This window comes from Phodopus roborovskii, unplaced genomic scaffold (assembly GCF_943737965.1).
Source record: "Phodopus roborovskii unplaced genomic scaffold, PHOROB, whole genome shotgun sequence".
NCBI lineage: Eukaryota > Metazoa > Chordata > Mammalia > Rodentia > Cricetidae > Phodopus > Phodopus roborovskii.
Window position 1 is genome coordinate 18,274,020 of NW_026126407.1, and position 17,018 is coordinate 18,291,037.

At 49.4% G+C, this 17,018-nt stretch overlaps 1 protein-coding gene across 1 annotated transcript in view; it reads left to right on the forward strand.

Moving 5' to 3' along the window:
• Nucleotides 1–17,018, forward strand: part of Lrrc75a (leucine rich repeat containing 75A) — a 40,433-nt gene that overhangs the window by 19,252 nt on the left and 4,163 nt on the right. The window contains exons 2-3 of the mRNA XM_051180402.1: nt 8,159–8,287; nt 16,001–16,116. Coding sequence (XP_051036359.1) covers nt 8,159–8,287; nt 16,001–16,116 — 245 coding nt within the window. The remainder of the gene's footprint in view (nt 1–8,158; nt 8,288–16,000; nt 16,117–17,018) is intronic.

Below are 17,018 nucleotides of genomic sequence, written 5' to 3' on the forward strand. Positions count from 1 at the left end.
AAGAACCTTGCAAACAAAGACAGATGGACAGCTGGAGAGAAACCCCCTGTAGGCTTCATGGAGCTTGTTCTAGAAGGGATGCAAGCTTCCTGAAGAAAGGTCAGAAGCCACTTTCTCCCTCAGCCTGAGGGCTTCACCAACCATGGGTCAGAGATTGGCCTGAGAGTGATGATTTGGGTATGCCCTCCCCTGTGCATGCCCCCTCCCGTGCCTGTGTCTACATCCATGCAAAGAGAACTACACAAAGTCCACAGGCAGGAAGAGCGTGACCTAGGATGTATGTGGCTGCCCTCGGAGTCACAACAGCCAATACCTAGCCAGCCAGAGATGAATTCTGCTCCCACCCCAGGAGAAGGCCATTCTGAGGTTCTCAGGTGTCCCCAGATATCACTTTCAGGACTGAGCAAGTGGTGATGTGGGAAGGAAATAGGATAACTACCATGGAACCTGAGCCTCACCTCTGAAATTGAACTGTGGAATTCCACGAAAATGAACTCGGTGGGAAAGGACAAAAGGGACTAAGATGGGGTGGAGGCACAAAATGAGATGATAAGGAAGATGAATGAGTGAGCAGGAGGAGAATCACGGAGAACTGAATGCTAGCTGACTCTCCATCCTTCCTTGCAAAGTGGCAGTGATTCCACCAAATGTGAGCTCAGAGGTGTGGGAGGCAGTGAGGCCACGAATTGCTGAAAAGTATCCAGAAAAGTGAAACACAGAGGCATTGAGAGCCAGCATCAGTTTGCCTTAGAAAGCAGAGGCTGAAAAATCTGTAAATAGATAAAAAGATCCCAGACTTTCTGTGACAGTGATTTGGAAGGGATATTTCATCACTGGACACACAATTTAAAAAAAAATTAACAGCCATTCAAGCACACCTTCATCCCAACGCTTAAGAAGCTGAGGCAGGAGGATTGCTTAAGCCCAGGAGTTTAGGACCAGTGGAGACAACATGGTAAGGCCTTGATGCTTAAGGAAAAAAAAATGTTGTTTTGTTTTTTGAGACAGGGTTTCTTTGCATGACAGTCCTAGATGTCCTGGAACTAGTTCAGGAGATCAGGCTAGCTTTGAACTCACAAAGATTCACTGACCTCTGCCAACCAAATGTAGTAAGTAGGGATTGGTAAAGCCAAGGATTCCTGCTTCAAGATAGTGTATATGCTTGCTGGCCTGTGGTCTTGCTTTCTTTTTTCAAATGATGACAGATCAAATGTGATATAAAACTTATTAGTTCAACTTTAGTGTTTTGGTGTGGTGCTGAGGATGACACTAGGACGTTATCGTGCCGTACAAGCATCTTCTGCTAAGTCATAGCCCAGCCCCTCTCAAGTGTAAACTTCACTCACACTATGCAGCCAGTCTCCAGAACCCATCTTGCAAAACTGAAACTCAACATCTGTTGAGCAGCATTCCCACAATCCCCTGCCCTGTTCCCAGGCAACCACTGTTGTGTTGTTGCCGAGTATTAACTACTGTAGGGGCCACACATACAGGATTTGCCCTTCCATCACTAGCTTATTGCATTCAAATTAATGTTCCCGTCTCTATTATGAATGTGAGTGTGCAATGCTTGCCTTCAACTCTCCTGGCTGTGTATCCAGACATGGAATATGCTGGATCTTATGATAATCCTGCATTTGATGTTTTAGAAACTGCCGTACCTTCTCTGCAGTGACCACACCAGCTCACATTCCTACCAGCAATGCACAGATGTCCCAGCTTCTCTACTTCTTCCCAGTGCTTTTTATTTCCGGGGGCCTTATGGAGGGCAGGGCCTCTGGGATCTAAGGACTAGATCAGGCCAAAGACAAGTCAGTTGCTATTGGGCCGGGTGGGGTGAGGTGGGGTGGGGAGGGGAGCTGAGAAGCTGTGGAACAGTAGAGGTAGTTGGAGAGTTGGGGAAATTTTCTAGAAATGTGGGGTCATAAATGGATACCTGTTTGATGACTGAGATAGTGTCATGACAGTACCAACTAAGTTATTGACCTCCTGGGAAACACAGCTGGGGTTTAGTGTCCAAGACAGACCTATGGGATCCTGGTGTTGGAAAAGCAGCTGGAGAAACAAAACTTCAACAGCCTCAGGTGTCTGCAGTACAGACTACCCAGGGGTGGCCAAGTACCTGATTGTCTCCAGGTGTAATTTCAACATAAAGGAATTTTCCTAGTCTGTGTGGGGGAAGAGCCCTTCTGCCTACTCTGAGGGGAATGGGCCCTGGGCAACTGAGTATAAGATACAGTGGGCAGGAGGCAAGACGCAATGGCGAGTGTGCAAGCCCAGTGTAGAGTTCTAGGTGCTTGTGTGTGCAAACCTGAGTATACAATACCAGATTTGATCAGCATTTAAAATAACAATAGTAGAATAGTAGAAGCTGGGGAGGTGGCTCTGTTAAAATGCTTACCCTGTAGGCATTAATGGCTAGGAGTTCAGATCCCCAGAAATCACTGACTTAGTTTCCCGTTACCATGATAGAGCATTTAGTTTGGGATTCACAGTTCCAGGGGGTTAGAATCCATGGCCATCATGGTAGGGAGCATGGCAGCAGGCAGGCAGGCATGGCTCTAGAGCAGTAGCTGAGAGCTTATATGTTGATCTACAAGCACCAGACAGAGAGAGATAACTAGATATGTATGGCCTGGGCTTTTCAAACCTCAAAGCCTGCCCCCAAGTGACATACCTCCTTCAACAAGGCCACACTTCCTGATCTTCCCCAAACAAGTCCACCAAAGGGGAACCAAGTATTCAAACCCATGAACCTACGGGAGCCATTCTCATCCAAACCAACTCAGCCACATACTTGTGGGGTAGGCATGGCAGCCAGCCTACCTGTATTTCTAGCCTCAGATGGCAGAAACAAATCCCAAGACTAGCCATATCAGCAAGCTCTGGGTTTGATTGAGAGAGCCTGCCTCAGGGAAGAGCAAGAATGACTCCAGACACCAACCTTATGCAGTGTGCATGCAACCACACACATGCAAAAACATACACATAGGTCTACGTACCATACACACATGAAAGGTGAGATAACTATCACAATAACAGCAATAGCAGAAACCTAGGACTGAACCCCCCCCAGTTACAGTAACAAAGGCTACAAAAGGAGTGTGCTGGCCCAGACAAATGTTGACATTAAAGAGCTTTTCATATTTCTCTCACAGATGGGAATGGATCTGTTCTCTCGGGCACAGATTGTCACAAAGTGGGTCAAAGCCTTTCCTACACGTGTTCATGCTGTGTGATGCTGTCTGCAGTGTCACAACACAATGTGAGACCTTTACCAAATGTGACCATCCTTTGCTGAACTCCCCAGTCTCAAGAATCATGACTTAAATATAAATTTATTGATAAGCTACACAGACTTGGGCATTCTGTTATAGCAACAGAAAGTGCAGGGAGACAGGTCCCTGGGTCCCTGTCCCCATGCTGTGAGCTCTCTCTGGCAGAAAGTCTGAGGCCCAGTCCCTTGGGTTGATAGTGTTCTTTTCTCCCACACACCAGCTGTGGGCATGGGTTTCCCTTGAGCACACCTGTACCCACACATCACCTGTGCCCACAGGGACCAGGCACTCCATTGGCAGGTTGGGCATAGTGGTCATAGGCAAAGCTAGCTGTGTGCCCAGAGCAGTTTTTCAGGATGCAGAGTCAAAGTCTCCCCTGAGGCTCCCCTTAGTCCTTTTCTCCCAGAATAATGCATTCATTTGTCGCAGCAGCTCCTAAATGTTTGGGGTAAAGTCTTTAAAATTCAAAGGATTTCTCTCATGGAGGTCTTATCGAATGCCAGTGACAGTGTTAGAAATTAAAACAAAGGCCAGGCGTTGGTGTTGCATGCCTTTAATCCCAGCACTCGGGAGGCAGAGGCAGGCGAATCTCTCTGAGTTCAAGACCAGCCTGGTCTACAAGAGCTAGTTCCAAGACAGCCTCCAAAGCCACAGAGAAACCCATAGAGAGGCTCATCCCAGTGCCTTCTCCTGGCACATATGCAGTACACAGGGCATACCCTTTCAGGCAAACACTCGTTCACATAAAGTTAAAAGTAAAATGTTTGGGGGGTTGTTTCTCTCTGTATCCCTGGCTGTCCTAGATCTCATTCAGTAGACCAGGCTGCCTTGAACTCAGAGGGCTGAGATAAAAGGTATGTGCCACCATGCCTGGTTAAGTAATCCCTTTTATTTTTATTTTTTATTTATTTATTTATTTATTTATTTATTTATTTATTTATTTTTGAGGAGGAAGATCCCTAAAGGGCTTGCTTGTTAATTTAAAATTAGTTGCAATAAAGAAAAGGGCAGTGTTTCTGGAACGGTATACAATTACAGTTAGACAACAAAAGGAGAAGGAAATCCAGAATAGAGCCAGAAAGTAGGTAGATGATTTTCCTGTGCCTGAGAGAACAGAATTGGGAATGGGTAGTAGTTACAGAGAATCTTGTGAATGAAAATGTTCTAAAATCTCTCATGGTTGCACAAAGCTTTGAACAAGTTAAAAAAAAAAAAAAAACCACTGGATTTTATATTTCCTCTGTGTGTGTGTGTGTGTGTGTGTGTGTGTGTGTGTGTGTGTGTGTGTATGCATGTGCCCGCACACGCGCGTGCTAAAGATTGAACCCAGGGCCCCACACATATGCAGAGCATATGATCTGCCACTAGCTATGCCTCAGCCCCAGACTCTGTCCTGTAGATGAGTAAATTGTATGTGCATTACATCTCAACAGAGCTGGGGTTTTTATATTTTAAAAAAATTGATAACAAATTTACATGTGAGAGAAATAGACTTTTACAAGAAGTTTTTAAAGGAAAATAAAGACATAAAAAGGGGGCCGGCTCCTGTTGTGAGTGTCTGGTGCCTTGCTTCCTACCAACAGCTGGTTTCCAGGGTGGCAGCTGCCACATTCAGGCAGGCCCAGCAGGTTGTTTGGAGCTGGGATCTATGCAGAAAGCTCAGCATAACACAAGTTATGTCCCTGGAAGAGGCCCCTGAAGAGCCTTGGCTTTCTCAAGGCTCTCAGGCTCCTCCCAGGGTCTTTAAAGGTTCTTACTTCCTGTATAAATCTATACTTGCCCTTTGGAAGCCCATAGCCTTGGTCCTAAGCCCATTATCACTTGTCCCATTGCAAAATGTCCCCAAGCCTGCTTATCTGAGCTCATGTCATGTGGGCCCCACCTCCTTGAGATGCCTGTGTGCCTGTCACCTCAAGGCACATCATTTCAAGTCATGGAGCAGTTAGTAGCTTGGGGATAGCCTGGCTACACCCTCCTAGCAGAACTCCCACCAGCAATGACTCAATGCCTGCTGCTGGATAATACTCCTTTCGGGTGAGCAACCATCTGTGCACACAGTTCCTAGAGCCACTGTGAGGAAGATGAGATCCCCTGGGTGCCTCACTGTTGCAAGGCAAACCAACCCCTCCAAGGTTAGCATCTGTAAAGGCCACATCTGGATTTGATTCTAACCATTCCCTCACACTGCACTGGTATTTTCATGCCTACAGCTGGCTTCCCCAGGGCTGTGGCCCAAACTGCAGTCACATGGGATACCCTGAGAGAGCTCCTCTCTCTCATATCCAGTTTGTGGACTATGACACAAAAGTCCCCCATGAACTGAAAGACAGAGAAGAGGCCCAGATGTTAGGGTCTATCCTGAAGTTGCACAAGTGTCCTTGGACACAGGTGTAGCTGGAAATCAAGCAAGCAATAAAGGATAGCAGCCTTTGCCCGGCCCCAGGCTGGTGTTTCCTACTTAGCCCTTAGACCTTTGGGAGCTCCACCCCAACTGGAATTCTTCAGAAAGGTGTTACCTTGTGACTCAGTTACCCAATCTCCCACTCCTAGTGGGGGCACCCTCCTCCCACCAGAGAGATGACCACTGTCAGCCAGGGGGCTCCTGAGTTGAAGGGTAGAGGCAGCTACTATGAAGAGGCCCTTGAGGCACCATGGCAGGTGCTCAGTCTCTGGATTAACCCGTGGCATTTCTTAGTCTTTCCAAGAATATAATATGATGGCCTCACATGGCCTGGAATGTGGGGGGGCTTGCAGAGATGGGATCCGGTGTGGCTACATGGAGGGCAGGAAGCCCACCAATCTCCCACTTTTCCAACTCTTTGGCAATAGTTTGTTTATTTAAGAGCCGCTTTGCCTCCCTCCTGTCTCCCCCCCCCCATACCACCTGCTGACCCCAGGACCTTGGTACACAGTTTGACAACTTTTATGTTTGACCTGCCCATTTCATAGTCAGGAAAAAAAAAAAAAAAGAAAGAAAAAGAAAAAAACACATCCTAAGGGGTGGCATCTCTTGCTGAGTAAGCTAAGGGGCCTACAGGGGCCTGTGAACATTAGGTGAGAATTATTCCAAGGACAGATGTACGGGACAGAGACCAGCATTAAGTCAACACCAAAGAGGAGCAGGACAGATGGAAAGAGAACCCTTAGCTGGATGTGGCCTCTGTTCCCAATAGTTGGGAAGCTGAGGCAAGAGGTTGCAAGTTTGAGGCCAGCCTGGGGTACACAGAAAGGGACAGGAAGAGCAAGAAAAGAAAGAACCCCCCCAAAGCCCTGACCTCCTTCCCTGAGCTATGCTAGCCTCTAGCCCTGGGAATCACCATCATGCTGCCCCCTTTTCCTCTCCCAAGAAGGGAGACTTCATCCATAAGCAGAGGTCTGGCTGGGAAGCTGAATGTTAAGCTAAGGCCCTTTGACCACATGGCCTTCTGATGCCCTTGGAATTGAGGCCTTCCCAGCTTCCTTGTTCCCCAGTCAGGGTGGGGATGTGTCTTCCTCATTCCTGGGTGATAGTCCCAGAGTTCTTCATAGCCCAACACACCCTCCTGACCACAGGGTCAACACGGAATGGATATGCCAAGGTCCCTGTCCTGCCCTGACTCCTGTATTTTCTGAAGAGCTAATTGCTTTCGGCACATTCTCAGATGGGTCATGGGCTAAGGGAGCTGCATGGTGTGCTAGGGAAGGAATGAAGAGCAGATGGGGTCAGGAGGGGATTTGGGGGAGCCACAGGGGACACCGATCCCTGCCAGAAGCTTTGCTCATGTTTTGCTTCCCTCGTCTATCTCTGATACCAGGATCGCTGTCTCCATTTTACAGAGAGGGCATGGGCTTGGAGCTGTTAGGTAGATCACCAAGGGGCTGCATCGCGCCTGAGGACAGAGGCCAAGGCAAGTGCTACAGTTGCCAGCCCCCTTCAGAAGGCCCTGCACTCAGCCACATGGCACCTTGTGTCACTAGGTGACAAACAAACAGTGAACATAGCCCATAGAACTCAGCTTGCCTCTAAGGCTGGTGCCTGCCCAGCGGAAGGCAGAGCCCTCCAAAAGGGCCCTTAACCGTGGTAGATAGAGGGCACTCTGTGAAGTTCCCCACCGGAGAGGGGACTTGGCGTCCTGGTCTCTCCAGATCCATGGGACAGAAGCCCATTTTTCTTTGTTCTCAAAGGTGCGACTGCCACAATCCACAGCCCCTTTTATTGCTCTGTATTGGTCATCACCGGCCGGACTCACCCCTAGCGGTGGGTGAGGGGTGATCAGTCCTTTCAAAACAGTGGGGCCTGGTCCACCCTCCCCCCAGATGTCAACATTGTAGGAAGTCAGCCTCTTATTTCTTTCTCTGCAGATCTAGACTATTGATTTGCTGCCTTCTTCCTTAAAGGCGTGTCTAAGATCACAGGCATAGGATAGGGAAGGTATCTGGAGAAGTTTAGATTACCCCACCAAATGATGAGAAGGCCCTCTCCAGGAGCTCAGCCAGTCATCCCAACTCCCGCTCATGGCCTAGCCCAACACTCCCAGGTAGACCACGTCTGTCCAGTTATCTCTGAGTGGAGAGCCGTCAGTTCAGGACACTCAGGCTTGGGAGAGGGTTGGGCTGGCCTGTCCCTGGCGGTGTGTAAGAATCCTAGGAAGTCCAACAACCCGGAACAGCACAAACAGGGCTCCTGGATCCCACTGCTCTTGGCCACACTCCAGCAATCCTGAGCCCCGGTGGAAGTTCTACAAATGGAGTGTAGTGCCTCCTGTGGGGTTGTGGGAGTTGTATCTTCCTCATCCATCCTGAAGCTAATGGCCAAGACACCATAGTAGAACTTCCCACGAGGAAAATGCTCTAGGTGAGTTGGCCGGCTCTTGACCTCTGGGTATTCTCTTCTCTCTTAGGACCTGGGCATGGAGTCAACCTCCCTGGATGATGTGCTATACCGCTATGCCAGCTTCCGGAACCTGGTGGACCCCATCACACATGACCTCATCATCAGCCTGGCACGATATATCCACTGCCCCAAGCCGGTAGGCAGTTGTGGTCTGGAGTGTGAGGTGGACCCCTTTCAGACGGCACAGACCTGACCATGGTTGCCTAGGGAGTTGGAACTCTGCTCCAGGGAAGAGAAACTTCTGGGGTTGACCCCATCTGTGGCTTCCTCTGGGACCTTCTCCCTGGCTCCTGGAACTGCCTAGTGTCAAGATCTAGAGAGGATGGGAACAGGCAGGGTCAACAGAAAATAGGCAAAGGAGCTATGAGTCAAATACGGGACAGCAAGCAAAGCTAGTCTTGAGGGTTGGTGGACTGGGAGAGGAGCTAGTTAGTGCCAAGAGCCGCACGGAACCAAGTACAAGTAGCTGGGGAACAGTAAAGTACTAGAAACGGACCTCTGAGGAATTACCTAAAGGTGAGAAGAGGGACAGGTAGTAGAACTCTCAAGAATAAATGAAATGAATAGGTGAAATATTATCTCCATGTCCATTCGAGAGCTGAGGAAAACAGGTACTGAAGAAGTGCATTGTGCCTTTCATGAGGACTACAGAGGTGATTAGGCCCACTCTGCAAATCTGGGGCTGGGCAAGACAGGAAGTTCTAACTGCCTCACCAGACCCAATGACACAGGACCAGACTAGGCCAGGAAAAACCTAGAGCTCTTTCCCTTCAGCCTAGGTGGGGCTGGGGCCATATCAGTCAGTGTTACTCAGTGCAGGCTGCTACACAAGGTACCATGGCCTGAGAGCTTCTAGACAAGAATTCTCACATTGGCCAGAAGTGCAAGTTTGGGTGTCTGATGGGGTCTGTCTCCATCTCAGATTGCTGCCTTCTGTGCCCTGGCATGGTGGAAAGCCAGTAAGAAGTTCTCTAGACCCCTCTTAGAACAGCTCTGATGAGGGCTCCGCCCTCACAGCCTCATCATCTCCAGAAGTGGGATGGAGCAGAAGCCTTCAGCCCATTGCATGGTGTGACATTTCCCACATCACTTGATTTCCAGAACTTCATTGTCCTCAACCCCAAAATGGGCATCAAAACCATCTCCCCCCTGCTGAGAGCACCTGCATGGGCCCTGTCTGTATGGCCACCTGTGCACAGAAGCTGGCCTGTGGCACCTTGTGTGTGCCACCAAGGTACTAGCAGGGCAGCATAGGAAACAGCAGTTTCCTAGCCAGAATGCCATCCCTTCAGCCCTTCTGTTCTGATAAATTTCGGAAGGAGACTACATAGGGCTGGCTATGAGGAGCAAAGGGCAGGGTAGTCTGGGAAGTTTCACACATGAATGAGATGACTAGGCCCTTTGCTCCTCCCGATCCTAGATCCTACTCTGTTGCTCCCATTACTGGGCCCCAACTAGACACCAGGAACAAGAGGACCTGGTGGTGTACTTTTGAAGACAGTCCTATGAGCAGAGAAGGGCAGAAAAAAGGCTGGGGGATGGGAGTGGGGTGGGGCGAGCCAAGGAAGACCAGCGGGCAGTCTGTCTAAACAATACCCAGTGTGTAATAGTAAGCAGAGCCGTCAGATTAGCCTGATTAGTGAGTGAGTACATCTATGAATGAGGGAAGTCTTTGCATGGCAGACAAGGTTGGTGGAGTCCTGGGAAATGGAGGTGGCAGATGGCATCTGTTCCTTGGGAGACCAGGGAAGGCTGTAGGTTGGCCTTGAGCCCCTGAGCCTCTTTCCAACAGACCGTGGGGAAGTCCCTCAAACAATTCCCCCAGTGCTTCTGGACACTGTCACTGGGCAGTTCTGGCAGAGCCCAGAGTCCTGCCAATTGTGCCATGCCCCCGCTCCTTCCTTCGCCATGGGTGGGAGGAGGAGCTGCTAGGAGTGTCCCACTGTCTGACGCTGAGCCTTCTGCATGGTTAATTGCAACTCACAGACACCCACACAGTCCAGTGTCTTGTGGACCCACAAGCAGCCCAGCATTACGGAGGCTTTGGAACTACTGAGCAAGCGTGCTGTATAAGTCCATCCATCCCCCTCTGCTCCATTACAGTTTCCTCTGCGCAGGGCTCTCCCCACCCTCCCACACGGTAGGGAACATGGCTATCCACAGGCCCTGTTCACTTGTCCAGGTTCCAGTTCCTAGAAGGTGTCTCGTTTGCACTGTCGCCTTCTGTGCTGGTGGTCCTTTCTTGCCACCACCACCACCACACACACACCACCCACACACACACACACACACACCACACACACACACACACACACACACACACCGTTCCCTTCTGGGCCAGCCCCACTCAATCCCATTCTCGTCTGGAAGAAGGCCTTGAGGGAACCTGAATGGGAAGGAGTTGGGAAAGGATAAAAGCATCTTTAATGAATATGCAAAGGGCCAGATTTCTAACAAGGGGAGTGGAGTGTGTAGGTTAGTAAGAGCCAGGGGACATCTGAACTTATTCCCACTGACAAGGTGCATGTTGAACAGTATGCCTCAGTTCCCTCATTTGTGAAATGAGAGTGGTAGGAATATGCCCAAGTGAATGAAGGAGATGCATAGTGAAATCTAAAATGCTCAGTAAACGTTAAGGGAGGGAAGGGTGGCTTGTGCTAATGTGGCCCTGCCATCTTTGCCCAGGGTGGGTCCCAAGCACCACAGAAACAAAACAAGAGAAGACCCATGGTGTATTATCTAGTTCAGGCAAGCAGAGGGGAACTGGTCCCTATGGTTTTTAGGTCAAACTCAACTCTTACTGGCATGCTCAGCTATTGTCCCTGTTTGGCCAATGAGAAGACCAAGAATGACTCCGGTTCTCTGGTAGTGGCAGCCTCGCCCTGTGCTCGGCTGCCCCCTTGTGGCCGACGCTGTGCACTTCCAGCCCTCTTTACGCCTTTGTTCTCTTAAGATTCTGCGGTCAGAGCTACTCCAACTTGGATAACTGAGGGAGAGGGCGTGGCCCCGGGTATTCAGAAACCCAGAGAACTGATTGGAGGAGAAACCAAAGCAGAGGAGCTCTGCTGTGGGCTTTGGGTTGGCTTCTTCTGAAAACTGGCAACAGTTCTGGCCCAGAGAATCCCAAAATGATGCTTTCTGGGCGTGCCCCCGATCCTATCCATTGGCTCCTCTTGTCCTTAAGGCCCCTGAGCCCGTGCTCCTCCCCTGTAGCTGCTCAAAGGGATCACTCTTCCTGCAGGACTAGGATCCGGGAAGAAGGAATTGGGAGGCGGGGAGCAGTCAGGAATAAGCGAGGGAATGGGAGCGAAGACAGACAAAACATTGGGGTTTTCCGTGTGTGTGTGTGTGTGTGTGTGTGTGTGTGTGTGTGTGTGTGTGATGGAAGCAGGAGAGAGCCCCTGAAGGGACCAGCGAGTGGGAGGAGGGTCAGAGGAGAGCAGTAGGAGAGAGAGTATGAATAAGATGTAATGATGTATGTATGAAATGTACACTATTTTGTACACTAAAAACAAAGTTGATCCACTGCCAAGGGACCTGCCCACTCTTCACTAGTGTCGGCCTTTTAAGGTACCCTGGGAATCCAACGTGAGAAATAAACTCTAGGTGTGCCGTCTTCTGTGCCGTGTCCCATCCTCATTCCGGATTCTTTTGCCTCCAAAGTCAGGTGTCACCATTACCAGTCCGGGCCACTACTCCTCACCTCTGCCAAGCCTGTGCTGGAAAAGCCCTCATTGGCCATACAGTAGCCACCAAGGGCGACTTTAGCCACCCTCATCCCTTTGCGTCACTCACCTATTTCTCTGTGCCTCCTCCGTCTCCTTGCCCAGTGTTGCCCCACCCCACCCCCCAGCTCATTCCATGGCTGAGGGCTCAGCAGATCCTGAGGATCCCAGATGGAGGTCCCATGGGCTCCTCCTGTTCAGCATGTCCCCATAGGAGCTGGTCACTCCCCACCCTGCCTTTACACCTACTTTTCCTCTGGAGCCCTTGGTGATGTGATGAGTACTACGGTAAAATCAACTTAAGAGAAAAAGGGTTTATTATTGCTTACAGTTCAAGAGACGGGGGGGGGGGGTGGGTCAAAGTGTCAGAGAACTTGAAGTTAGTAACTGGACACATTGCATATTGGATCAAAACACCGAGATGCATGTGTCTTCCTGGTTGAAGGATGACTCTCCCTACCCCACTTTACATATTCAAGATAATGCCTCACAGGCGTGCTTAGCAGCCCATCTCCCAGGCAATGCCACACTCCTGTCTCATTGACAGTTAATACTATCACGGACCTTGTGCTTTCTGCCCAGCTCTCTAGCCCAGATTCCCTATCCCTTCGTCTGCATTCTGCCCACACCTTCTCTAACCTGGGTATGACCTCTGTCACTTTCAGTCCCTTCTATGGGCATGGCCTGAGTCACCCTCTCAACTTCCCAGCTCTCACACCCCATCTCCCTGTAAGAAAATCCCAGGATTTAACTTCACCCACCATTCCCCTATACTGACTCCCTTACAACACCCTCTTGTCTGTGTCCCTTGCTCCCACCCTGTGTGACTAAGCTAAGCAAGAACCTGAGTCTAGGAATCTGATGTCTACTCTAGGGGTTCAGTGAGATTGGCTGGAGTGGGCGAGCAATGCCCGTTTGTCAGCCAGCCACACTGCTGTGAGGAACAAGATGGTCCCTTCCAGAGCAGTCTCTTCAGTGGCAGGCCACTGCGATGGCTCCCGGCTTAGATGGACTTCACTTCTCCAGGCCTGCAATTGCAGGCCTCCCCACTCCTGTCCTACTGCTCAGACTTTCTTCTCTTACTGTTCGACAATTACAGCTCCCTGAATCTCAGTTCCCCCCTCTTTAATGGGGGTGGTGAGGTATGTGGTGCTCTGGAATGTAGGCATTCGGTACATTTCTAGCTTGGTGTCTGCTGTAATCCAGGTGAGAGATAGGAAGGTTTGGACAAGTGGTAGCTTGGGGGTGGTTGGATTTGCCCAGGCCAGATTCTTACTTGCTGCTTCATGCCTGTAGAACTCCCCTCACCAACTGTTGCTCCTCATTCAGGGATATCTCAGATTTCCTTTCTCCATTAAAAGAAAAATTGCTATCCATCTATTCTTAAAAACTCAGTTTAAGGGCTGGACATGGTGACACATGCCTTTAATCCTCATGCTTTTTGAGGCAGAGGTGGTTAGGTCTCTGAGTTTGAGTCCAGCCTGATCTACATAGTGGTTTCCAGACTAGCCAGCACTACGCAGTAAGACAAAACACAAAACCAGCTTACATCTGAGCCCAGGCAGAAATGACCTTTGGTCTTCAGCACTGCAGCTCAGGATACCACACTGGTCTTTCCATGGAGGGTGAGTACGAACCAGGACCATGTAGGTACCAAATGCACTTGTCCCTTCATAAAGCAGTGTAATACAGGTCCACCCTCCTTTGCAATGAGCAAAGGTAAATGCCATGTTTAGGGAGTAATGACAGAAAAATTGAGTCTGTCCATGTTCAGAACAGACATAGTTCTTTTCTGAGTAGGGTCTCTCCTGGCTGTCCTGGAACTATGTAGACCAGGCTGGCCTCAGACTCACAGAGATCCTCCTGCCTCTGCTGGGATTAAAGGCATGTGCATCATGTCTGGCTTTTCTGGGTACTCTTGATCTGTGGTTGGTTGAATTCCTGGATGTGTGCACAGCTACAGGCTGTATTCATTGAGCAAGCTTGGGTTCTATACAAAGCACCTGAATAGTAGTGACTCAGTTAATTCCCCAAACCCATGTGAAGACGCGTGCACGTGCGTGTGTGTGTGTGTGTGTGCGTGCGTGCGTGCGTGTGTGTGTGTGTGTGTGCGCGCACACACACACACGCACACACACACGCACGCACACACACACTTACTTTACGGATGAGCACTGAAGGCACAGAGAAGTCACATTAATTTGCTCAAAGCCACAGACAAAACCAGGACATGAAATTGCACAATCCGGTCCCAAGTCCCATGTTCTAAATGATTTCATAGGCTGCTTCTCCAGTAGCAGAGTGGCAGTGGTAATCGTAATTGAAAAGCTGATACTGCTTGATGCATTGAACCTCACCACCTTCTGTTGGTGATTTGCACTGGAGCTCCAGTGCTCCTGGCTCTTTGCCCTCAGGGCTGGGCCTTCTGGCAGGAGCACACTCGTGCCCATTCCCAGCTTAGAGCTGGTACAGGAGCTGTGTTGAATTGATTCTCCTTGAGATGGAGTCGGTGTCTCTCTATTAAATCTTTCCACTGCAGTTAATCCAGTGTATAATCGGGTGACTTAATTGACAGAAATTAATGTTCTCACTGTTGTAGAGGTCAGAAGGCCAGACGTGGCTTCTCCTAGTCTTTTGTGAAGAATTTTTCCCTGCATGCTTACATAGATCTTTCCTCTGGACATGTCTGTGCCCTAATCACTTCTAAACACACCAGCTGTATTGAGTTGAAGTCCACTCAATGGCCTCATTTTTCCTTTAATTACCTTTAAATGTCCTGTCTTTCAATGCAGTCACAGTCTGAGTAATTGAAGGTTAGGAAATCAATATAGAGCTGGGCAGCAGTGGCACACACCTTTAATTCCAGCACTCAGAAGGAAGAGGCGGTGGAGCCCTGAGTTCAAGGCCAGCCTGGTTTACAGGTTGAGTTCCAGGACACACAGGGCTACACAGAAAAACTGTCCAGAGAGAGAGAGGGAGGGAGGAGAGAAAGAGAGAGAGAGAGAGAGAGAAACAATATATAATCGTTAAAGGGACACAGTTCAGCCCCATGTTAATCAGGGTCGTCACAAAAAAATGTTGATGAAAGAGGGCTGGAGAAATGGCTCAGAGGTTAAGAGCACTGACTGCCCCTCCAGAGGTCCTGAGTTCAATATCCCAGCAGCCACATGGTGGCTCACAACCATCTATAATGAAATCTGGTGCCCTCTTCTGGAGTTCAGGCATGCAGGCAGAACACTATATACATAATAAATGTATCATTTTAAAAAAGAAGAAGAGAGGGGGCTGGGGAGATTAATTAAGAGTACTGGCTGCTCTTGAAGAGTACCCTGTTTCGATTCCCAGCACCCACATAACAGCTAACAATCGTCTCTAACTCCAGTTCCAGGGAGTCTGATGCCCCCTTCTGGCCTCTGCAGGTACTGCATGCATATGGTACACCATCATACATATAAACAAAACATCCATACACATGAAATAAAAATATTTTTAAATGCTAATGAAGCAGACAGGTATTGTAGATGGGCAGACTGCAGGGCACGGGGAGACTTGACCCTCTCAGGTTTCTGTTTTCCCACATTGGGGAAAGACATAAGTTAAAACAAGTCATTTTATTATGTGAACTATGAGAACCTTTGTTCATGACCATAGCCATGCTTCTTAGTAAGCACTCAAAGATATATTGTTCGTTCGAGTGAACAAAATGACTCTGGATACTGCGAGCTGACAGGGGTTGTACAATTTCTGGCTCAACAGCTCTGTTGTAGCCAGTCATGGTCAGACCACCTGCAATTCAGACTTTCTAAATGTGTCAGGTTTTCCAGTGATAGCAACTAAATCACAAGGCAGAGACTCAGAGAGTAGCTCAGTAGTAAAGCACTTGTGTGGCATGTTTGGGGCCCTGGGTTCGACTCCTAGCAACAAACACACACACACACACACACACACACACACACACACACACACTTGCACCCACTACTCCTGCCAAAGGCAGTCACTGGGGCCAGCAGAGCAGGCCTCCCTTATGCTGAGCCCCCTGAGAGTCTAGAGTGGGATCAGAGCACCTCAAAGTCCTCCAGGGTCACCTCACAGACCTAGACCTATGCCTGTGATTGCCTCTGCAGGAAGGTGATGCGTTGGGTGCCATGGAGAAGCTGTGCCGGCAGCTGACCTACCACCTTAGCCCTCACTCACAGTGGAGGAGGCATCGAGGGCTGGTGAAGAGGAAGCCACAGGCCTGGTGAGTGGCAGTCCCTATAGTCTGCCCTACCCCAGTCCTGCTGACTGATAACCCTTCCTGGGAGGATTATGCCAAGGAAGGACCAAAGCCAGAGGGTATGTCAGTAAATTCTACTTGAAGGAGGTAAAATCGTGGTGGATTTAAGGACTAGAGAAGTAATTTGATCATTCCAGGTACATGAGAGATGCTGAAAAGGAGGTCCCTGGGGTAGGAGCTGGGGAGCATGCCCTGCAGATGGACAGGTGGGGATGGGACATGAGGCATTTCTAGTCCCTGGTGTTCCTAGTATTCTGGGATGGAAACCAGGTTTGGTGGGGTACCTCTGCAATTCCGTACTTTGGAGGCTAAGCCAAGAAGGTTGCCTCAAGTTGTGGCCATCACAAACCACTTCCAGAAACTTCTCTGGAATATCCTTCCAGGGGATCTAGAGTCTAGCCTTGTCTCAGCCGTGCAGCAGTAAAGACCCTCTTAAAGACCAAGAGGATAGAGGACTTGAGACACAATACACAGAAAATGTCTCATGGTAGGAAACAAGGGAACCCAGCTGAGAGGCAGGCTTTACAAATGACACAGGTGAGTGGCTTGCCTTCTCAAAGACTGGCAAGGCCCTGGTTCTGTGCCCAGATCATCCAAGTGGCTCCCAGTGGGCGGCAAATGACAAGTGCACTCCCTTTTCTAGTTTCATTCTCTGTTGCTTTGGTAAAACACCCTAACAACAGCAACTTTAAGGTTGCTTCCAGTTCCATGCTACAGTCCATCATTGTGGGGGAGTCAAGATGGCAGGAAATTGAAGCCACTAGTCACACCTACAGTCAAAAGCAGAGAGAAGATGAACGCATGCATGCTTAACTCTCAGCTCTTTTTCCACCCAGACAGTCCTGGACTAACTTTAGCCTGAGTCT